Here is a 23,353-nt window from a genome sequence, read left to right as displayed (position 1 = left end):
GACGAAAGAAGAGAGCACAAGCTGACCTATAGCTACCTAGACTATGACGCTGACTTGTGCCACCGGGATAGGGGAGTCATACTGCTGTATTACACGATAGGAGGCGTTGATCACGCCGCCGCGTAAGCATTCCGCGAAAGGGGTCCAATCGGTAGGTAGACAGAACCCGAAACGATTCGCCACGAGAAGCTGGCCCTCGAACCCGGCAACCGGTCCCCAGACCAGCCCGATAACCTGTGACCAGCAGCGGGCTCGACCAAGGCTGGACACGCATCGCTTCTATGAGTTGGAAAAAAAAAAATTTTTTTAAAGCACCAGACCGAGACGTGAATGTAGGCTCCAATAGCTGGGGGCAAGCAAATCCCCCGAGATAGCCGGTTCGGAGCCGGAGTAGGAGCGGCCTCGACAAGAGACGCTCGTAGCCGCCGCGCCACGCGAAACCCCAGGTGGAGAGCACGCGCTCGACCTCGCGCCGCATCGCTCCGGCCGACAGCTGGAGCGTTAAAAAACGGGCCGCCCTTGATTCTCCAGAGAGGATCGCCATCAGACAGGTCCCAGTGCTGAGCGGCGGGGGGATGCTCGCTTGCTTCACTCGCCCGCCCCGCCGTCTGCCTGAGCGCACGTGTAGCGCCCACGACGGGCCTCAGGCGGTCAGGCCGGGGCGAAATTAGGGGATGCAGTGCTTGCTAGGCGTTGTCGAGATCGCCGCAAAGATGGGGGGTCGTGTGGCAAACAAGATACCTGCCTACACCCTACCGCCAGAGACACACCGTGTCCGGAGGGGTGCCCCGAACTCTCCCTTGTAATACCAACGCCCAGCTCGAGGTACGTTGCTTACCAGCCCCGGGACCCCCCTTGGTCTTGGTCTTGGTCTTGGTCGGCGGCGGTTCGCGCGCCGAACGAAATAAATATGTAGGCTACCTACCTACCTACCTACCCTGCTCGACGCTGGCAGAGCCGGAGAGAGGGGGGCGAGGGAGGGAGAGAGCCAAGCGGTGCGCCGCGGCGCCGAATCAGACGCGAAGCCCACGCGCGGTTCCAGCATCCCGGGCCGGCGCCACGCCAGGTAAATCCCTATCTCTCTCGCCTGGCTGGCGGTGCGTCGCCGTGCCATCGCTGTCCTAAACCCGGTCGACCTTGGCTAGCCTGCGCTAGCGCGGCGCAGCCCCAGGCGCGCGGGACGGCGGGCTAACCCCAAGTGGCGTCTAGCGGGGATGGCTAAGGGTCGGGTTCGCCGTCGGCGTCCGCCAACTCCAGAGGCGCACACCGCCCGCGCCCCCTCCTCTCTCGGTGTACATATGCGGTATGGAGGGCTTGGCTTCCGTAACGCCTACGCTAACGAGCGGCCGATGAGTTTCCCTCGGCTGGCGGCGCGGCCTTCTGCGCCTGCGGAAGCTGGCCGCGTCGAAGAACGGATGGAACGACAAGTGGAAGGGGATCCGGCCTCTGCGGAGGTATGTTGACGTGGATGAGTTTTTAACATGCGCTCCCCTTGTACCTAGCATCCGCAACGCAGTGCCGAAGGCCCAGAGTAGTGGGAGGACGGGCAACCAGCCGGAAAAGGAGCGGCTCCTTAGCCTGATCGTAGGGTGGCTGGGCCTAGTAGGTAATATAGTAATGCTATATAGCCCGGCAGTGTTCTGAGAACTACGCTTCGAGAATTAAGAGAGGCTTGGGGAGGCACGCGAGCAGGTTTAGTCAACCAGTTGATCTCACTTTCTCTGGACAGAAAACTGGAATAAGCGTGCGCGGTCTCATTAGTGTTGACCCAACTATCGCAAGTCGTGGTCAAAATCAGATTTCAACTGGGAGAGCAGTTATGAATTCTACTCGCCAAATACCATCCGTCCCATCCCTTAGAACGCCGTCAACGATGAGAGAAGCCGAGCCGGCCGGGGTCGATAGAGAGAGAACGGCACAGGGATACTCTTCAGACACCGAGCCTGAATAGTCGAGCTCCCCCTTTTCTCCCCTCTTTCTGACGCCCTGCCCGTGCCCCCCTTCAAGCCTCCCATCGGCATGCAACATCGCCATACCCCCATCTAGGTAGGGGGATAAGTAACTATAAAACACCCACCACGACATTATCCCCCCAAGGGCAACTCGGTACCCGCCGACGCGGTCCGCAGTGTGTCCAATGCACCCGATACAGCATCGCCCTCCTCGCCATACATACATACCTCCAAGATATATGTGCGGGGAATGGGGGAAAAAGAAATACGAGAAGGGTGTGAAATCCAGTTATTAGTGCTCCGGGATATGGGGGTATCGTAGGCTTGAAATGGAGCTATAAAAAAACCCGACAATCACGTCGATGTAATGATGCAATGCTGCCTTTCCCCTTTCCCCGTACCGTTCCCGCGATGCTATGCATGAGACCGACGCAGGATACATGTATGTGAGAAAGCAATAGATAAAATGAAATAACGAGGGGAAAAAACAAACTCAAAGGTCTAGCCGTGAAAGCACAGTCTATCCCGGAACCTTCTAGTCTATGTGGTACGCCGGTTGATGTTTGCTGCGTTCCATTAGTCCTCAGAACGATATCAGCAGTAGTGGTCGCTGCGATTGCCGTTGTCGTAGCAGTAATTGTTGTCGTCGCAAAACGAAGTGGCCGATATCATCGTTATTAGTTCTGTCGGCAGTCCTCTTCCGCCGCGGCTCGCTTCGCGGGAAGAGCGGTGGGGGCGTATATTTTAGGTCTCCGCGTGTGGATTTAGGGGGGGGGGAGGGGGGCCGAGAAGAGGATCGCTTCCGGCGTGATAGAAAAGGGGGACGCCTTAGAAGGTGCTCCAGTTCCAATCTCTGGGGACGCTCATAGCGACATCCTGGCGGTGGCTAGTCGCGACGGCAGTGGCGGCGGGTGTCGAGATAGCCGGACTCGCCGGCGTCTCACCCGACGAGCCAACGGTAGACGCGGCTGAAGAAGATGGTGATGATGACGAATCTTCGCTCGACGCCTGGCTGTTAGTGCGGCTATGCCAAGCCTTGAAGTCGGAGAAGCAGTGGGAGCACGCGCGACTCGGCGTGCCGCGCGGGTTGTAGTTCGCGTCCTGGTCCAGCGGCACGTCGAACGCTGAGTGAGAGTCGCAGAAGATGTTGCCACATCGCCGGCAGTGGTGCCGCCGCGTCCAGTAGTTAAACTGGCGCAGGCAGGAGGGCTCGTCGCAGATCGGGGCCGCAGTGTCGGGCTATAATCACGAGGACACGTATGGTCAGCTTGGGCCATCACCACCACCAACATCTTCTTCCTCTTCTTCTCGGTCCTCCGTCTGTGAGCCGGTCGCGGCCCCCGTGTCGTAACCCGAGGGGACGGCGCACGGCTGTAGGTTCGAGACACGGCGCGCGCAATGCGCAGGCAAGATGTGAACGCAAACAGGCAGAACATACCTTCCAATGCAGTCGCGTGGGCTGCGCGGTCGGCTTCGGAAACATGTCCAGGTTCCATTCGCCGTCCACATATTTTCTGCTGTTGGCCGTGCGACGACCTAACCGGCTGAGGGTGGCCAACCCACCAAGCGTCATGAAGCTGTTGCAGGAGGACACCATAACACCCTCCTCCTCGGCCTCGGCCTTCCTGTCCGGCATCTTCTTCGGGGGATGCTCGGTCGGTCTCAGGACGGCGGGCATGTACAGCGGTCGTTGTCTCTGGCGGTGGTACGGCTTGGGCGAGGTGGGCGAGGTGGCGTTGGAGGTGCTGAGCGGCGAGATCTGCTGAGACTGGTAACCCTGGGACGGATAGGTCGGAGAGTGCGACGACCGCGCGCCGGGCGGGTGGTGATACGGGTAGAAATGCGGCTGGGGCTGTTCGTGGAGCCTAGGCATGATCAAGTCGGTGGCCATCCTGCTTCTCGCAGACACTATAGAGACGACTATAGAATCCGGGGCGGCAGGTGTCGGAGCAGGAGATGGTAGGGTCGGGGGGGTGTTGTGTTGGGGAGAAAACAAAGGCAGGGTTGCAATAAGTAGGCGGAGCTGGGTCCGCAGAGGGTTGATGGGGCGAGCAAGAGGAAGAGGAAGAGGAGGGGGGCGATAAGCGGCGTCAGCCGTAGCGCGACCGAATTATTTGCGTAATAAGTATTCCTCAACCGGTAGACGGCCCTGGGTGACGGGGATCGCCAATGCACGTATAATGTATGTACGTAGGTGTGTATGTATGCAGGCAATATAAATAATGCCAACCCCGGAACCTAGCCTGGCCGAGAGAGAGGGGGGGGGGGGGATGGTGGGAAAGGCTGGGAGTTATCAACCAAAGAGGGTTTGCTCAATCGAATGGCCACGCTATTATTGGAAAATCCAATCGTCTCCGGTAGATAATAGAAGGGGGCCAGAGCGATTTAGAGAGTCCCCGATCGCAACTCTGAACAAAGAGGGTTTCGCCAAGGTGCAGCTCGGATTACGCACCCGCTGGCCAGACCAGACAGACAGTAGGATGGACACTAGACGACGATGTCTCGGTTGATCGCGGCAGGGCTTCTTCAGCCACAGCTGGAGAAGAGGCACCCAGGCCGCACGAGGTGAAGAGTAGGCGAGCAAGGAAGAGGTAAGTGGTGTGAGCAGTTAGGTAGGTAGAATATGGTTGGCGGGCGTAAGCCGCGTGTTGGCCGGTAGGGATAGCGGTAGACCGCAGGTATTAAGGCGGCTAGTGTGTGCCCAGTTCAGGCGATGCCGAAGAGGACGACGTATAGGTATCAGTACCTATATATCCACAAGACCTTTCCGATCGAGAGAGATTGTGACGCCAGACTGCCGCAATCTCGAGGGGGCGTCGGGTATAGAATGCATGCAGGTAGGCAAAGTAGCAGACATCTGTCTATCTGCTAGGAGAGGAGGGGAGGAGGGGAGGGGAAGGGTTATAATAAGAACAAGAATCTCTAGGTTAGAGGAGGAGGAGGAGGAGGAGGAGGAGGGGGGGGGGACGATCAAGAGGCATGTATGCATGCATGCGTACATGCATGTGTGTCTGTGTGTGTGTTTGCATGTGTGTGTGCGAGAGAGAGAGAGAGAGAGAGAAAGAGAGAGAGGCTATGTAATAGTATGAAGGGACTGGTGATAATAAAAGAATGAAGGGACTGGTGATAATAAAAGAAGCCCCCCCCAGTCCTGCTCCGATGCGAAATAGTCGGCCGGCCGTGGTGGCGCTGGCTGGCTGCACTTGGTGGGCCGGGAACCCCTCGATACATCGATGGATCTAAGCGGCGTCCACTTACGTAGTTACTAAGGCATTTCGCTTACCCTTGATTGGCCCGCCCGAATTGGATCGAACCGGTCCATCAATTCGTACTGTGCATGGGGAAGCGCGAGGTGTGGACGAGGGGGAGCGCGTATCGTCTCTCTCTCGCCCTCTCGCGCGCATGTGTGCATACGTAGGTGAGGTATTAGCTATCCTAAGTAGGCACGTACAAGAGTTGCTTGGGAGAATGTGGGTGGATTCTCTTCTCCGCTGGAGAAGGTCTAGACAATCTGTACACGGTCCATTCTATGCTTAACTACCCGTAGCTTGCCTACGCATCTTTCGCCCGCAGGTTAGTTAGGTTAATGGTGGTGGGGACTTCAACCTGTTATACCCGTCGTGCACGTGTCCTCATCTCACCACAACTTACTCTCTCTGGACGATCGCAAGGCGAGAGTTTCTATTTTGTGTGTGAATATTGTCAGGATATGGTGCATTTCGTATTGCATCTCGTTAACTTCTTGACAAGATAGACTGGCCGATTCATAACGTACACGAAACCCTCTCTCCCTCCCTACCTCCTGCCCCTCCCCCCCTCTCTCTTGACACACAGTATGCACCACAGAGACCCCCCTCCATATCTAAGCACTTGTCGTCTGTCCTCTTGCCCAATTCGTTTAAGCCTGGTCAGCGACCGATCTTCGGCGGCTTAGAATCCGTTCATCTACGTCAGGTTCCAGATTTTTCTTGGGTCCTTCGGGCCCTTCCCCTCCTGTCGCCGTCTCATCATGCCCTCTGGAGCCTTCCTCCGCACCGACGCAATGAGAGAGGTGCCATCCCACGTGAAGAGCGACGGCAGAGACGGGAGAGTCGAGAGATTTCCTGCTCCCATCATTCCCCTCACATCGAGATTGTGCAACCTCATCACCTAACTTTCTATGAAAGCAAGAGAAGTCTGTCAGCCTGCTCTAGCTAGCTGAGCGCGCGGAAGAGCGCTTTTCTTTTTAGAGGAGGGGAGGGGAGGGGAGGCCATTGTAGCACCGGCGTGCCATCCGTGCTTTATTACGTTTGGTTACTACGATGGCTACCAAGTGGGCAAGGAGCAATATATCGCGATGTAACCGGCCGGCCGGTCGCATTCAACAAGCGACAGCCACTTTCCGCGCACAATCCCCCCTCCCGACCGCTACGTCGATGAGGAAAAGCGCGCTGCCAAGTCTATCGCGATGACTTCACTTTCTGTCGGCGCTTTAGCATAGGGAGAGCTGCGCGCCGTCTTCTCCCTCGCGATCCGGTCTGGCGATGCAGGATGTTCGTGCATACCTACTATATACATTTACACATATCCACTCACATGCCTCCCATGCCTACGTTCCGAGAGTTCATTCGTGGGTGGCTCCACACGGTCCGACCTCCCGCGCAACATGTTTTCCCTGACGAGGAGGTCTTGACGAGGGGACGCCGTCGTCTTTCGCGCAGAGATGAAAATAACTAATTTCGCGTCCCCCGGATCGGCCGCAGCCGACGACAGTGGCCGCGAGTAAACGAGACCAAAGTATGATAGAGCGGCTGTCTAGGTAGGTAGGTAGGTAGGTAGGTAGGTAGGTACCTAGGTTGCTAACCTCTGGGTAGGTCGTGCTGGACACACACGCACGTAAACAGCCGTGTAATACCAGGCCACGAGCGCACGAGATCCGGCAGCGTACAAGTATAGTATGCAGCGCTATGCACCGGCGACTGTGTGTGAGCTAGACAAGTGCAGAACACCGATAATAATACCTTATTCATTAGGCCCCGTTAGCGCAGCGACGGGGCAGCACAGTGTGATACAGTGTTTGCGGTGCTGCAGGGTTATCTTTGGGTCGACGCTGATTGGAGGCCGCAATCTCGCTAATGCCAGTATGTCAAGATAGCCAGATACCTAGCCGTTGGCCATCGGAGTCGAGGCTCCCCGAGCTCTGGCTTGGTTGCTCTTAGGTACCTCCTACCTACGTGGATGCAAACGCCGCGCGCCTGGCCCTTCCCTACCTGCCTGTACAGAGTACATAAACGTTTGAACATCTCGAGGTTCCGTGTTGCTCGATTAGAAGCCGGCCTGTTCCATACACACCTACGCGGTAGGAATAGATGCCCAACGTGCCTACATTACGAGGTTCCAGCATGCCTGTATCAAATGGCAGGTAACCTACCTACCTAGGTAGGTAGTGCAGCTTGCCACGGTTGCTGGGGATCTCGGGTTCTGCGTCGCCGTCGGATTTCGCTCGGGACTTACCTAGGTAGGTATCTAGATAGCCACCTGTATTATTACCAGCAGAGAAGGTAAACACAGGTACCTACCTTATGGCATCTACCTCCAATGCCCACACTACATGTCGATCTGTCAGCGGTTACCAACAGGTTTTCTTTCTTTCTTCTCTCCCTTTCCTCTCTCCGGTTTGGGAGGCTGGTGGGACAGGGTGGCTTACTAGGTACCGGCTGTGTTCTCGCCCTCGCTCGCTGCAGCTTATCTCCCGGATCTGGTGCATCTCGGGCGACGTGCCAGAGACCGCTCTACTCACGTGTCAGACTTCGGACCGGGTTTGTAGTGTTGGCTCCGCAAAGCACAGGCCAAGTGTCGACGCGAACTGGCGACGGGGCTGCCAACGTGGGCGCAAAACCTCATGGCTTGACATCATCCAGGCTCTCTCAGCGGCGCCCCGGAGTCATGCGAGCGAACGAGGGCAGGGCCATGGGCACACAACAGGAACACATGCAAACCCAATGCCCCAGGAAGGATTTTCGCTCACGTCGAAATCGCCTTGCCGATCTAGCGAGATGCAAGATCTAGAAGATCAGCTCTCGAGATGCCGGCCGGGTTTCCGTCCCGCGTCCCTTTGTCCCTTTGTCCTCCTTGTTTTCGCTCTCTCTCCATCCCGCCAACCGAGTACCCAGATACGTACGCTGCTGCAACGCATGGTCCAGGTCGATCTCACCGACGGGTTCCGACGCTACGCAATACATGTCACGTAGCCAGTCCGGAATAGGCACGGTTGGTGATCCATACACGTATGAGTACTCGTATGTCGGTCCTGCCCAGGCCTGCCCCACACAGTAGGACGCAGGTGGCTTGGTGGTTCTTAGGTACCTAACCTGAACTGCCCCGCGGGGACTCGCAAAACAGCAACGACGTGTAGTACCAGCAAAACAACAAGCGAAGGGCAGGAAAAAGGGGTCCTTGAAGCGGGGCCGACGCTGATTTTGTTATCATCGGCGTTTGATTGGCTTTCTACGGCAACGTTAGCTGCAGTCCCAAGTACTCTACGTACTCCGCGCCCGTCGCCCGATTGGGCCCCTATCCGTGCAGGCGTGTGAAGCTAGGGGTCCTCCGCTGGACAGCCTGTTTGAAAGTCAGACCCCGACGCCAGCATCCCAGCCAGACTGGTCCGATGCCTTGTCTCGTCTCGACCTCCACGGCCCACTCCGTGACATTATTATGTACTCAGGTTGATGAACGCTACATATATAGCGTGGGATGGAGTTGCTGCCGACGACGATCCGAGTGCGCGTGTTTTGGACGGAGGGGCCAGAGTATTTGTGTGAGAGAACGAACGCGTCGTGAAGCCCCCCGTGTTGGCGTGCCTTATGACGTAAAGGAAGCCAGGGTCCGTACGAGTTACGCGTGTCGCGGAAGAGAGGTCATATTACGGCCAGAAACCCCATTATAACATGTGTTGTTCGCTAGTCGGCCCCGGTGGGTCAACTCGGGCCCCGTCGACCCATCGCCCGCTCTTGCCGCCCTCCTTCAGCACCACTCTCAGGCCTTCGATGCTCATGCCCTTATCCACTGCCTTGCACATGTCGTAGACCGTGAGTGCTGCTGTCGAAGCCGCCGTCAATGCCTCCATCTCCACCCCCGTCTTTCCCTCGCACGCTACTGTCGCCTCGATCTCAATTCGTCCGGCTTCGCCTTCACCCTCGCGCACGGCCAAGTCCACCGTGACTTTGGTGATGGCAATCGGGTGGCATAGCGGAATGAGATCGGCCGTTCTCTTTGCCGCCATTATCCCGGCTACGCGGGCTACCCCCAAAACGTCGCCTTTCTTGATCTGGTCTTCCCTAATGAGCTTGCAAGCCATCTCATTGGTGAAGACGACGCTGCAAACCGCTTTCGCAACTCTTTTGCTGGCTATCTTCCCTGAGATAGAAACCATATGGGCGGAGCCAGACGGGGACACGTGTGTCAGCGTAGCACGACTGTCATCATCGGTGTCGTGTCGCGAGCTCGTACGCGAGAAACACCGTAGCTGTTGCCCGTATACGTAGCCTGTCGCCGTACCGGGCGCCAGAGGGACGAAGTGGCGAGGGGCCCCAAGCACGGGTAGAGGGCTCCTGGCGACGTCCCCGGCCGAGTTTTGCGAACGATCAGTTCGCAATGTGGTCGGCAACGAATCTGCCAGGCGTCTGTTCAGTCCGAACCCTTCCCAACGTCTCGAGTCCGGGCGATCTTGCAGGTATTGGTGATGTTGTTCCCCGCGGTTTAATTCTCCCTCCGGGGCCAGGAGTCACCCACCTATGAGTATCATGGGCCGATTCTTCATATGCTCCAGCTCGCCAATGCCTGCGTGCTTTGCCTTCTTCCGCTTCACAGCCATGCCGATGACCTCTAGAAGTTTCTGCTCATTGGGTGCCAGGATGAGGGGGGCCGATTGGTCTAGCAACTGTTGTCGGCGGTCTAACTCCACCTGCCTCATCACTCGATAAGCTTCCTCGTCGATCGGCTCCCCGCCATTAGACTCCCTCAAGATATCCCGTAGCGAGACTTCGACGTTCCCAAAGAGACAGACTTTGAGGTTTCCATCGCTCGTGATGCGTAGGCGGTTGCATGTCCCGCAGAAATTATGGGTCATGCTAGTGATGAACCCGATCTTGCCCGCAAACCCGGGGACTTGGTAGGTTTTGCTCGTGTCGTTCTTATGATCCCGCACTTTCTCCAGGTTCGGGAATGTCTCGCGGATGCGATCCAGCATCTCAGAGTAGCTGACCATCTTGTTTTCCTTCCACTTGTTGCCATCGAACGGCATATACTCTATGAATCTCACTTCGATATCCTTTTCGCGAGTCATCTCGACGAAGGAGATAAGTTCCCGGTCATTGATTCCTCTCATGACGACAGCGTTGATTTTTAGCTTGATGCCCGCCCCGTGCTTGTTGAGCTCGAGCACTTTATTTATGCTTTTTGTCACGGCATCGAAACCCTTGCGCCGCGTCATCACCTGGAATTGCCACGGGTCTAACGTGTCGAGGCTCATGTTAACACCAGTCAGGCCCGCTTCCACCATCCCCTCGAGTTTACGGTGGAGGGTCAATCCATTCGTAGTAAGGCATAATTCGCGCAGACCGTGGGAGCGGAGAGAGCCGATCTGCTGCATGAGAGGAAGAATATCCTTCCTGACTGTGGGCTCCCCGCCCGTGAGACGTATTTTGCTGACCCCTTGAGAAACGAACACGGATGACAGCATCACGATCTCGGGGGTCGTCAGCAGCTCCCTCGGAGGGGAGAGGGGAACGCCCTCTTCGGGCATGCAGTAGACGCACCGGAGATTGCACCTCTCGGTCAGTGATATCCGCAGATAGTCGTGTTGCCGGTGGAATGTATCGGTGAGAAAGTCCGAGAATGGTTTCGCATCCTTCAGCAGCTCCCGGCGTGGCAGTCGCACGGGCGGGGTCGGAACCGCGTTATGCGGCTCCGAGATGCTGCCAGCGGCGGTGAAAGCAGTGCCAACTTTCCGCAAAGATCCGACACGACATCCTCCCGTCAAAGTTTGGAGACTCCTTGGTTTCATCCATGCTAGACGGGACGAGACGGCTCTTGGTGGCATGTTAGCGGGGAAGAAATTCGTCTGAGCTGAGTTGTCCTTTCAAGGGAGGGGATGCATTGACGGCAGGACGGACTCCTATTATCAATCACAAGGAGAGAAAATATGGCAGATAGGCTGGGGAATGTTGTGGAGTTGTAAGACTGTCCACAGGTAGGTTGCGCTACGTACTAGGAGGTAGGTACCTACCTCTAGGTGCCTGGCCTGAGTAACAGGTACCTGCCCACCAATCTACCGATCCGAGAAGGATGTAGTGAATCTACTAGGTACCTAAGGTAGAGGTTGGGTACGAGTGTGCGTTTTCGCTAGGCTCGCTTCCCGTTGCTTCGTAATCACTTAGTCATCTAAGGCTTACAAAACGTTGAAAGCTGAACCTAAACTGCTGTTCAATTGGAAGGGGATCTAGGTTCTAGAACTGCGAAATAAAGAGCTTTTATATAGCTCGTTTTACAGGCGAATTACAGCTCCTTTTAGAGCTCCTTTTACAGCTCCTTTTACAGCTATCTTTCAGGTGAATAGGCAAGCGCTGCAAGAGCTTTCAGTCAACAGGATGCTGACCAATGGGATGCCTAGGATCCACACGAGATAGGCAGGTTCGATACCTGTTCTGAGTGCATAGGGTGCCTATTATTGAAAGGTATCGATATAGGCTCTTCACGGTGCATCTTAGAGGTGCCCGGCTACCTTTAATCTAAGTTCTTTATAGTGGCCTAGGTTATTATGTCAGGCAGGTTACTACTCTTTCTCTTGATGTCTAGGACACCCGGTCAGAGCAACGGATGCGTTTTCTGACATGACGTCTACGGCCCCTCTAAATCCCGATGCGACATCGCACATACGTAACCTGGTACGGACATTACTGAGGTGCAGGTACCTACCTATCTGCCGGCCTACCTCCTACATACGTCACTTATAAAGCGCTTAGAGACGGAGATGATAATGGAGACCCCGCCTTAGCTGCTTCTTGGCATACTGCCTATTGAGGCAGTTGCTCGGCGGGCAGATAAAAGATAGCGATCTCTCTACCTATCTAAAGGGGTCCCCGACTGGCATGGAGTGGTAGCAACGTGCGGGATCTGAGAGCTGTGGGAAAGACCTACAGTACATAATTGCTCTATGTCTAGGTAGGTAGGTAGGTAGCTCATGGGATTGGAAAACGCACAAATCTGCAGTGATTTAAAGCAGGCCTGTGGCTATTAGTACCTTGGTCGTAGGACGGTTGAGTTGTTAGCAATTACCTCCTCTGCCTCCTACAGGTACCTTGGGTACTCCTTCACATGTGGAGAGTACTTTTTTTTTTTTAGATTCACCTTCAAGAGATAGATGTAAGCATAGGGTATATAGGTACCTAGGTACCTAATCATGTACCTACCGGAAGTACCTCTTGTAGGTACCTAATGTTAGGGGCATTAGGTGCCTCTGCAAGGCTACCTGCCTAGGTTGGTACCCGCCGACCTAGGACAGGGCTTCGTACTGCCCGAGCAGGTGTAAAAGTGGGCCAACGCAGGGCGGAGGACCAAGTCGCGGTCGTGGTCGCGGTATGGGAAAGAACCTCCCACTCTCTGAAACTTCGGGATGGAAGTAGCAACCTTCTTCAGATTAGTTAGCCAGCTCGACGCCGTTGAAATCCTACCCGTAGGTGATCCTGTCTATCCGCTCTCCAGCCCTCATCCAATTCCCGTTCCGTCTACCCGCGCTTCGCCGTCGCAGGCCTCCAGCTTTGCCTTGGACCAAGGGACGATACAGTACCTACGAGACCGCAACTACAACGCCTGCTCATGCGCAATACCCACTCCACATACACGTAAATCCCGATCGTCCTCGATGCGAGCATATGGAAGAACAGCTTCCCTAACCTGGCCAATCATCAAATTTCCTCAGGTCTTCCCTTTACTTATCACATTTCGACCGGTAGCGTACGTACACTTGACCCATTGGTTGCGACGACGAGGTTCCGTCTTGTCGATGTGGGTTGCGTGTGATTCTTTCCGAGTCTCACGAGTCGAACCTTCGCCGGTCTCAACGGTCGCCCTATCCCCGCCACCACTCGCTCTGCCTCCAATCCAGACAGCTATATTGGATTGAGCCATAACTATATATAATTACCATGCGCTTTTCCAGAGCCCTTGAGTGTATGTAGGGATCCCTCTCGTGTTGCGACTGCTTGTCCTCGAAAACACCCTCTATACACGCTGATATATCATCGTCCATCTTACTTTCATCGTCAGTGGCACTAAGGTCGGGTGCTAACGCTGGCGGCTAGCATCACCTTACTCCTTTCCGAGCCCAGACGGAGAGCTGCTTGCTACGCTCTTACCGGCAAGCATCTTGGTACGAGCTGTCGAGTCGTTGGAGGTCATCCGGTCCATTAGACTCCCCCGCGACTTCACCGGCAGTGTAACAAATTTCGGCTGGTCTTCGTCTTCTAGGAGGGTGTTAGTCGCTGCCTCGGATCACCTACACGTGTTTTCAGTCAGAGATGGCGACTTCCATGGTACTGCTAGGATTCCGTCGCCGGCTGCCAAGGCCTCGTTTATCGACTTTGGGGCTACAGATTGCGAAGTTCGCATCTGGTGTCCCTTCGGCATCAAGTTGACTCTTATCAATTTCGCAAACCCCAAGGTCATAGAAATAGCCAACCCCAAGTTTCACAATGCAGCATCTGCAACAAGAGGGTGCTCCTCTCGGGCGGGCACCGATCACCTTGCGCTACTCACGCGGACGGCTGGGAAGGACATGATCAGCATACATTCCCCGGGAACGAGGGAGGTCGAGCGTTCCTGGCACTCAGACACCATTGACGCCCAGGGCCTGGCTTGGACTGCGGACGGGAGATGGTTGGTCGTGTGGGAATCGGTCGCCCAATCTTCCAGGGTCCTTTTTTACACCTCTGATGGTCATATCTTCAAGGATTGGCGAGCTCCCCTCACACCTGCATCCGGCGACATGGGTCTCGAGTATAGTGGAGGTGTTAGGACGGTAGCTCTCAGCCCGGATGGGCGATATGCTGCAATTGCCAACGGTTCTACCTGCATATGCGTCTTAAACACACCATCCATGGCCGAAGCAGTGCGGCTCCGTCATCCCCAGGTCATTCAACCCAGAGACACATTGCAAGTAAGTCGCCTCCTCGGTGGGATTGCGGACCTGATCTAGCTAACTGCGAAGGTGTGGCAAGAACAAAACACCCTTCCAAATACCGGGTCCTTTTCGTTACCGGGGTTCGTCAGGGCTAGTCAGGCCGTGACCCCGCAATGGACCGCACTGAATAGCCTCCAGGAGCCCATATCCGGTTGTAATCTTGCCAAGTTCGACTCCTCGTCGTCCCTCCTGGCCACAAGGCTGGAGGACGCGCCAGGTACGATCTGGATCTGGGATGTGCTCAGTTCCGATCTTCGAGCAGTGCTGATGTATCATGCCAATGTGACAAAACTGGAATGGCACCCTGTGCAACCGGAGCTCCTCCTCCTTAGGTGCGAAGGGGATGACTACGGGAATCTCGTGTTTGTCTGGGATCCTCTAGGCCGCGGCCCGCGCTCGATCGATATAACAACTCGGTTTCCGGGGCCCGTTAATGGCAGGACCCACGCCACATGGTTGAAAACGACGACAGAGTCTGCAGCACTATTCTTCACAGACAGCGCAACGTGCATGGTCATTTCACTTGCAGATTCGGACGGAGAAGCGCTCCCCTGGCGAGATGGGTCTATGCCCGCCAACTCCACCGGTCACAAGGGCAACGCGGGGATGCAGCCATCGTCAAGGCACTCGTCACCTTCAGACGATGCGGAAGACAGCATCGGCTTTGACATGGATGATGATCTTGCAAGCGAACCAGATGATACGTTTGAGTTCCGAAAGTTTATCGGCCGTTGAGTTTCCCTGAGATTCTGTCACATCTCAGACGAGCGAGATATTCAAGCCAGGTGCTCAACGCCGCGGGAGTTATGGCCATAAGCTTAATACCGGAAACTCTTCCGGATGCACGAACAGCACTCCGATCATCTAGGAGTTGCAGGGTACTTGCGGGTCTCCTGTACTTTGTTTTTCCTTTTGTTGTGTGGCAGCCAACTCGGTCGGACTCGGCTACTGTCTATCATTGTCAACCGAGAGTGGGCGGAACCCCGGAAACGGAGACGGATTCGACCCAGAGGTGAGGGAGATCAGCGCGACAGTGAATCCCGCTCAGGCATAGTAATTTTTGAATCTAGGAACGCCCAGTTGGAGGTGCACCCGCCAACCGAACCAAGCCGGCTGGCCGAGAGAGGCTTACCTGACCCGCGGGATACGATGTCGAGAGTAGCCTAACATAAACAATCGACAACATCAGGCAATATAGGACATCCTTGTTGTGTCACTTATGCATGAGCACATTATTGGAAAGATTTCAATCTATCGTCGAGTGTTTGCCATCGACACTAGGCGGATACCCATGCTGCTTGAACTCACTTGCCACGGCTTCGAGTCACGTCGCAGCTTGATGCTAGTACGAAGCGAAGCGCCTTTACAGCAGAATCTGGGAGAAATTGTTCTGCAAAGCTTAGTGGCCAAAGGCCTGGCCATGAAACGCCACCTTTAGTATGGAGCCCTGGTCTGCAGATCGCGAGGTCTGCCCAACATAGTCGACGAAAGCTCGAGGCCAGACGGAGAGAGGCTCAGTAAAGCAGTACCGTAAGTCTCGACCGCCTTTAGCCCCCACGAGCCAGGTAGGCAACGAGGAGCCTCAGTCCGCAGGCTATACCGGGTCTGTGGGATCAAATAAACGGTTGGAACCAGCAGTCCACCCCACAGCCGAGTGCCTCGTTTTCCTTTCGTGACGCCACTAGTTTTGTCCCCCAGGTGCTTATCACAGCCGAGAGGTCGTTGTGTCCGCGTGGGGTGTAGTGCTGGTCTCCATCGCTAGTCACCTCCATCGCTAGTCACGATACTGGGAGCGGAAGTCGAGCATCTTGCCTCGCCGGCCTCGAGCGACTCCGCATCTCGTTCCCCTCCCGCTTCCTAATGCAGTCAGCTTCGTGACGAGCCTGATAGCTCGTTGCTTTTGGCATTCGCTACCATGCAGCCAGCACGGCAAGGTCTACTCTATCGTGGGCCGCCATTTCCTATTGGGCTGCTTTGGCCTCGGCCATAATGTCTCTTCCAGCCATGAGATACCGCGCCCTCCCAGATATCTCCGGCCCAATCTATGCCCCATCTCCCGTCGCCACGAACAGAAGCGTGCCCATTGGCCATCCCGGTGCATGGCAGAATCTGTCTCGAAAGGTCTCAGTGCATAGATCTGGCGAAGTATGTCCAATATATCAAGAACTATTCCGTGTAACGCCGACCTGCTGTCGTCACGACGGAAATACGATCTGGCTCTCACCTCCTAGGAATCCTCAGGCCTTCTCTCGTACGACATATAAAGAGCCCCATCGGATCATTCATATTATTCTACCTGTTCCACACGATTCTCTCATCCAGGGTGCTGCCCCCTTTATCAAATATTTTCCAGTAAACTCTCGAGTCCTGCAGCTGTCCGTTCACCATGTCTTCAGATACCTTCAGTCGCCAAGTTCCCATCAACGGAACTATTCAATCTAAAGTCGCGCCCGGTATCCAGACGAATTTGTACTACATATTAGTTTCGAATGTGAGCCTAACAGGGATTGGTTTTGCGCCATGCGACTTTCCGCTCTGAATAGCATCTCCGTGCTGACAATACGCACCCCGAGGGAAGTTGCCATGGCAAACTTCTTGGCAGCAGTTGAAGGACCACGTGCGGTCCGTATGTGCGGTTGAGAGGGTTGAGGTATTCAACGAAAGCACCTCTGGCTGGGTTTCGGTCTGGGGCCGAGAGAATTACGACGCGGCTCTCCGTATGGCGATCCTCCCGATTCTGTTTACCCAAGAGAAGGGAAAATTGACCAGGAGCTTCTCGCAGGTCTGCTTAATGGAGGTGTCTTCAACGGACGAGCCCTGCTCGCGGATGGCAAAAATGCCACGGAAACCATTATGATCAGGGAGCTCGTCAGCCCCTCCAACACCCCCGGTGCTTCATCAAGGACTCCCCACACGCCGAGATTCCAAACGCCTCCTTCGGCGCAGTATTCATCCGGCACATCGCCATTAATGTCGCCAACTGCTACAGGATACGGAGAGGCAGGTCCCTCCAATATCAAGCAAATCTGACTTCGGTACCATTCTTCGATGGCTAACTGTCTGCAGTGGGCTTCTCCCACAACGCCTTCGCCATTTGCAGCCACTTCAACAATGGAATGCACGTCTTACACGATGTCAGTCGCTACGCCATATGATTTCCGTGAGAGACCCGGTTGTTATACCTATGACACCTATGATACAAAGAAGAGCAGCTACCTGGACAAATCGGCAGCGATTCCCTCCCCTACGATGGTCCAACATCCCTACGAGAGTGCCTACTCACAACAATATCGAATAGGCGACTACAGCTTCTACAGCGGCATACTCACTGCAGACCCTGCGGCGAATGGCTCCTCCGATACTATAATTCCTACGAGGCAACGCAAAATTATTATAAAGCAGCTCCAGCCTTGGGCGACTCTCAACCAGGTACAGGATCTCGTCCGAAAGAAAGCCGGGTCCGACGCTGATAAAATTCAGCACATCGACCTACCGCTTTCAGAGAGTCAAGGATTGAATAGGGGTTACGCCCTCATCACGTTTCAGAGTGAGGAAGTAGCCAGCAAACTCATCCGAAGACTTAACGATTACAAGTTCGAGGGTCGCTCACTGAGGGTCGACTATACCAAGGAGGGCGTATCGGAAAATGAAACGGTACGCTCCCGGGCCTCTGGGCCGAAGGAGCGGCGAGAGGATAAGGAAAGGAAGGAGAAGAAGGAGGGCCACCCCCGAGGATCAAATTCCAACGACAAGAGGGCCAAGTCCCACAAGTCAACTGTTGTCATTGCCCACGGTTCCTCCTCATCTTCGAAGAAGTCTGATGCGAAGGAGAAGTCTAACAAGAGACACTAGGCTCGTACTCACATCGACAAGTTGCTTGATTATTGGTATGGTCACGGGGAAATAAACGACCCCAGTGGCATGCTACGGTTTCTCTATTATGGCGGTATGGAGTTCCGTCGAGCGTCATTCTCTCTCATTCTCTCTCTCTCTCTCTCTTTGGGGTAGGGGTCTCGCTATCTTCACCTTCGTAGCGTTCTCCTTACAGGAGAAGGCGGCTTACTGTTGTTTGAGATACACGCACATGTAATGGCTCAACTGTCGTTATCGCAATGTACCCTTCGAAACTGTATATGTCTACACAAAAATCAATAGAGGCCGTCCTCCAGCTAGGCTCACAAAATTTTGAAGGACACGAAAAGTAGCATACCGTACTACTAATTAACCGCGCTGCGATCTCCACATAACCGTACCGGAGAATCTCAAGACGCTACATCGTGAAGCCTGCTTTTCCGACTTTTGTTAGTGTAGGCTCTCCGCGGCGCTTTGTCGTGAAGAGTTGCGATCAAGCAACTAGGGGTCGCCTACCGTCGCCTCGTCGTCCTGGGCCGGGGAAAAAAAAGGGGGGTGCACAGGTGATCGGGTAGAAGACGCAGTCTCACCGTCAGTTCTCCAAGCTGGCTGCTGTCGATGTGGGCGCCGGTGCCAGCGGCTCCCGAAACCAGATATGCGCTCAATGCTTATGCTACATGAGCTATCGTTTTTTTCTTTCTTAGCCGTCTTATAATATAGGGCTCCTGACTCCCCCCTCCCCCCTCGCTGTTATCGGTCGGCCGGTCGGTCGGCTAGCTGCCTCGTTTGCACGCCCGTCCGCTTGGCCCTATGTTACCATCCTTCAAACGTGCATGATGCACAGAACATCCCGCTAGCTGCAACGCGCATACGCCTCAAACATGCTGGCGCCTCTTTTTACGTCCTTGTCGCCCTCTCTTTGTCTGTCCGTCCCCTTCTCTGCCTCTCCTCTCCTCACCCCCCTTTTCCACTCCTAACCATGTCCTTGCCTTCGCCTTTCTTGCCGCCCGCCCGCTTCGCGATGTGCCGGACGGCCATTACACGGCGTCAAGGCCCGTACATGTCCCTACCCGGCGCGCGGAACCAGGTTTCCCCAGCTTCGCTCTCCTTCATCCCCCTTGACCGCCCCCCGCCCCTCCCTCCCCCTCCCCCGTTTTCATACAGCGAGAACCCCCACGCACAGGGAGACCCCGAGGAATGTCGCACGGATTTTCTTCGACGTGCCGTCGGGTTGGGGGTAGCGGCAGGTGCCAGGGCCACGGGTGCTACGCAAGCTACATGCTCGACGACGGGGGGAGGGGGAAGGCTATTCCGGCGGCGCACCCTCCGCCCCATCCCTTTTCGCATCCCGCGTAGGCCCGAGCCGCGGCCACAGCGCCATTTTGCTCGAAGGGCGGCGAATAGTACGTGTCATCGCGTTTTGCTTTCCCGTGTGCCCGTCGTGTATCCCATGTGATCAGCCGGGTCTCGCTTCCACCCATTCCTGCATATAGACGGCATAGATGTGCGCGAATATACCTACATGCACACAATACGCACATACATACGCACATACATACACACATCCCTACATGGTAGACCGATGTCCGCCGATCGATCGATCTTTCTTCATCGCGGCTCTGTCAGATGGACCCGAAACGCGTGGGGTCGTACGTCTCCATGAAGCGCAGCAACAGCGATAGCCGTCCTTCGGAGGTGACCACCCACGCAGGATCGGGAAGAACACGTAGGCACGTCCATCCGCTTTTCTGCTACTCCGTGTTCTCATTCAAATCAAGCCCTCTGAGATTCGGGAGGGTGAAGGAGACTGCGCCATTCGAAGCAATCGCGGTTTCGCTTCGCCTCTGAAAACTTGCCCGCGGTGAGGGTAGGCAGGCATATCCCATGGGCACTCACACGCGAAAGCCAGACGTGTAGACATGAACATACGCATGCACATAGCATATCTACTACATATATACATAGGTATATACATCGAGTTCTATCGCTGCTAGTTGAGGCTCGCTTCGCTCCCCAGGCGGATCTGGACCGCGAGCTACCAAACCATCGATTCGAAGACGATTCCACGATGGGGTAGACGGACCTGAGCTTCTCGCGAGGAGATGCGCAGACACCCCCTCTCCCTCTCCCACTTTCTCCCCCTAAGGTGTTAGAACGAGACAGCGGCGGGAGGCTGCCGCCGCTCCAAACGCCATGGCGCCGCGGCTCGTCCAATTCATCAAAAAAAAAGTCTCAGCCCTTCGGTGTTTTGTTTAGAGCCGAGGTGGGGGACAGCGGATTCGAGGGGAAAGCAAAAGAAAACCCAGAGATGCCTACCTATGTAGATGTATGGGCCTCCAGCATGTGAAAGCCATCTCTCTGCACCTACGGGGACGAAAACACCGAAATGGAGGCGCGACAACCCTGGCTAACGCCGACCTTCCCCCCTTCCACCAACCCCTCTTACGACTTCTTTCTCTCGTCTCTTTTCTTTTCTTCCGTTCGTATCATTCGCCATCCGCGTATCTGGTAGTACCTATCACGCAGCCTACTTAGATAGTTGGCCAGTTGCCCGGGAGTGGGAACGGGGATCATGTGCATCGGCCCATCTCCCTAGTATGAGCGAAGGGTCTAAAATCTCATTGCTTCCACTGCCACCGCTGCCGTTACCGCAGAAGACTATTCACAGAATAGCATGCAGGTTGTGGCGGGGGAAACGGGGGAAGATGTGCCATGATATGATATGTACGTGGACTTCTTGAATTAAGCCGCTAACTGTCCCAGCCCTATGACGAGACGGAACGCTAAGTCAGGACACATTCGTGAGCGATTCTCCGTTGCCCGATTCGCTCGGCTGGTGGTGGCTGTCGCGTGAGCCCAACTCGGTTGCTCGGTGTTGTCGGGATACCCGAATGCGACAGGAGAACTTCCCGCGAGCCATCGGACGTCAGCAAGCCCTACTGCACAGCGGGACTTGAACGCGTGCTGGAGACGCCCCCATAGGTCACATTGCTGAAAGTTCTTTTCCCTTTCCTTTTTCTCTACCACTGTCTCCGTATGGTTGCCCGCAACCGACGCGGCCTTCCTAGCCTCGTGCTCGACGATGACTCGCATACGAGCTGACAGAGGAGAGCGCGACAACTCATTATTTTACCGCCGAGAAAAGGGTGGCGGCAAGAAGAACAAAAAACAAATGCCCCTAGGACCAATGGTGCTTCGATCGGGTAGGTAACCGTCATGACACGACGTCCTGCCCGCGTGCCGTCTCCTTGCCAAACTATCGGCCAAACTATCAGCCAACCGGATCGGCCACCGCGAGAGAAGGCATCGAGGTTCGGGGTGCCGCCTATGGGACCCCCTTAGAACGTCGTATGAAAGAGGGCGCTTACTTCCTCATTCGGGAATTCCATCCGGCTGGCAGAAGAGGCGTAGGCACATAAGACCGGGTAGGGGGTAGCCCTCCCGTTCCGTCTGTTCGGTCTCGATCTGAAGGGCGACGTCGCCATCCGCAACCCCAATACTAGCCGGGCTAGCCCTTCGTGGTACATAACTATTGCTTAAAAAGGAACACGAGGAGGAAGACTCATACCAACCGGGTCGCCCGGGGAGGAGGACGGGTCACTCAGCGGTCGAGTAGATAGCATCCGCGGAATCGCAGTATTTTTACCATGATTCGTCGGATGATGATCCCCGCGAAAGGACTCCAAGGGGGCGTCCTCTGCGCCACCGCCAGATATGACGATCCTCGCATAAGAGGAGCCGGCGGAGGGAGAGGGGAGAGGAGAAGGGGGTTGGCGAAGTCAGTCCGTTAGGCAACCCCGGCGTCACCAGTGCCCAACTAGTTAACTCCCTCCCCCTTCTTCTCTTCGTTGGGTTGAGAAAAGGAAAATATGGAAAAGAAAAAAAAAAGTGATTCAGTTATCTCTCTAGTTGTGATAGCAATCGATTTGTTATTGTAATACCCAGAGAAGTCGAGCGTGGGTATCACTATTCTCACCGGCGCAAGTGTTCGGGCTACCGGCAACGGCAACGGAAAGGGGGATACACAACGTAGCAGAACTCCTACAGGCCAAGTCCCTCGTTACCATTCCCACGGGACTCTTCTCCTTGCCCCAAGGTCGGATTAGAGTTCTGACAGACTCTCAGCTCGCCGGCGACGTCTCATTGGTGAGATTCGCGAATGGTACCCTAGAGTAGCAATGCCGGGAACCAGAGCAGGCCAGCAAGTCCTCACCTCTCCCCGGGTCCTATCTATCCTCGCCGGCCAGTAAGTAGATCCCACTACTTGCTATAAATATGCACACCTATAGGTACAGGGGCTACACAGGAAATTCATCAGATCTTGCTTTCCGTACCAGACGCTGCGAGCCCCCTCCTCCCATTGGGTCCATGAACATCACGGACTCCCTCCCCTTTGTGATCTGCATTTCCCCGTCCTAGGTGCCGAAGAGTCGGCAACATGCGTCGTGACTTGTCTGGACATCTCAGCCATAATCGCAAAGTGCTACACTTATACCGTAACTCTCTTGTTACAAAATGAGTATCATCCCGTGAAGCTATTCTCCCACGACCACCTAGCCCCTGCACCCCTCGCCAATCGCTACTTGGAAGGAGACTGCGGAAAGGGGGGGGGGGAAGGGCTGGAAGGGAGAGAAATGAAAGAGGGGGGGGAAGGGGAATCCACGGCGAGACGGGTGCAGTCAAAACGAAGATCTCGTCACTCCGGCTCGGCTTGTCTTGAACACTCGGGTGAGCATGACGAGAGGTCATCTCTTGCATTCATGTAACATGCCTACGCAAATTGCCTGTCGAGGCAGTGCGACGGAACCACCAAGAAATCTCCAAAGGATTGATAAACGGCAACCGGAGAGAGAAGCCACCGAGATGCACACATGCTTACATCCATCCGCACATACATACGGTCAGTCGACCCTCTTGCAGCTGCGGTCCCTCCGCCCCCCGGCCCCCTCCATTCCCACCTCTCTCACCCTTTCTCGGCGCCTCGTAGGCGCGCCTTCTCTCTTGATGCTTTTTTTTTTCTCAGGCAAGTCAGCAGCGACAGCAGCAGCAGCGGTGATAGTGACAATCAAGACACGCCACCGCCATCATCGCCAGCGACGAGAGGACCGACTGCTACTACTCCGAGTCCTACTCCGCGGGAAGCGGACCACGACAACATACCTAGACTATCCACCTCCCCCTCCCCGCTCCCATCGTCCCACCCATTCGATCGCCAGCGTCCGTCGCGATGCGGCCCCCTTCACACGAGTAGGCTCTACCTACCTACCTACCTACCTACCTACCTAGGTAAGCACAATCTGCGACTCCAAATGCTCCGCCAGCTACCTACGTT

At 55.4% G+C, this 23,353-nt stretch overlaps 6 protein-coding genes across 6 annotated transcripts; 3 read left to right on the top strand and 3 right to left on the bottom strand.

Moving 5' to 3' along the window:
* Nucleotides 1-2,479: 2,479 nt before the first annotated feature.
* Nucleotides 2,480-4,008, bottom strand: GGS23DRAFT_448320 (FYVE-domain-containing protein). Its single transcript, XM_051514001.1, has 2 exons — nt 3,391-4,008; nt 2,480-3,191 (listed from the first exon to the last, which is right to left on the bottom strand). The coding sequence occupies exons 1-2, from the start codon at nt 3,841-3,843 to the stop codon at nt 2,781-2,783; spliced, it is 864 nt and encodes a 287-aa protein (XP_051373181.1). The 5' UTR covers nt 3,844-4,008; the 3' UTR covers nt 2,480-2,780.
* Nucleotides 4,009-7,221: 3,213 nt separating this feature from the next.
* On the top strand, nt 7,222-8,526 carry GGS23DRAFT_448246 (uncharacterized protein). Its single transcript, XM_051514000.1, has one exon. The coding sequence runs from the start codon at nt 7,514-7,516 to the stop codon at nt 8,180-8,182; it is 669 nt and encodes a 222-aa protein (XP_051373180.1). The 5' UTR covers nt 7,222-7,513; the 3' UTR covers nt 8,183-8,526.
* A 345-nt stretch (nt 8,527-8,871) lies between these two features.
* GGS23DRAFT_604122 (molybdenum cofactor biosynthesis prote) lies at nt 8,872-11,031 on the bottom strand (the record flags this gene model as incomplete). The annotated part of the gene is made up of 2 exons (XM_051519565.1): nt 8,872-9,602; nt 9,723-11,031. 2 exons carry the CDS (start codon nt 11,029-11,031, stop codon nt 8,872-8,874), a joined length of 2,040 nt encoding a protein of 679 aa, XP_051373179.1.
* Nucleotides 11,032-13,135: 2,104 nt separating this feature from the next.
* Nucleotides 13,136-14,904, top strand: GGS23DRAFT_604121 (uncharacterized protein; the record flags this gene model as incomplete). Its single annotated transcript, XM_051519564.1, has 3 exons — nt 13,136-13,160; nt 13,292-14,145; nt 14,197-14,904. The coding sequence occupies 3 exons, from the start codon at nt 13,136-13,138 to the stop codon at nt 14,902-14,904; spliced, it is 1,587 nt and encodes a 528-aa protein (XP_051373178.1).
* A 1,651-nt stretch (nt 14,905-16,555) lies between these two features.
* GGS23DRAFT_604120 (uncharacterized protein) lies at nt 16,556-18,021 on the top strand (the record flags this gene model as incomplete). The annotated part of the gene is made up of 4 exons (XM_051519563.1): nt 16,556-16,660; nt 16,748-16,886; nt 16,952-17,169; nt 17,236-18,021. The coding sequence occupies 4 exons, from the start codon at nt 16,556-16,558 to the stop codon at nt 18,019-18,021; spliced, it is 1,248 nt and encodes a 415-aa protein (XP_051373177.1).
* Nucleotides 18,022-19,234: 1,213 nt separating this feature from the next.
* On the bottom strand, nt 19,235-19,983 carry GGS23DRAFT_560274 (uncharacterized protein). The gene is made up of 2 exons (XM_051515879.1): nt 19,800-19,983; nt 19,235-19,747 (listed from the first exon to the last, which is right to left on the bottom strand). The coding sequence occupies exon 2, from the start codon at nt 19,584-19,586 to the stop codon at nt 19,296-19,298; it is 291 nt and encodes a 96-aa protein (XP_051373176.1). The 5' UTR covers nt 19,587-19,747; nt 19,800-19,983; the 3' UTR covers nt 19,235-19,295.
* Between the last annotated feature and the right edge of the window lie 3,370 nt (nt 19,984-23,353).

Source organism: Durotheca rogersii (genome assembly GCF_024521655.1).
Source record: "Durotheca rogersii strain YMJ 92031201 chromosome Unknown GGS23scaffold_6, whole genome shotgun sequence".
NCBI classification, from domain to species: Eukaryota; Fungi; Ascomycota; class Sordariomycetes; order Xylariales; family Xylariaceae; genus Durotheca; species Durotheca rogersii.
Note: the sequence above shows the minus strand (reverse complement) of the source record. Positions and strands in the feature narration are given on the sequence as shown.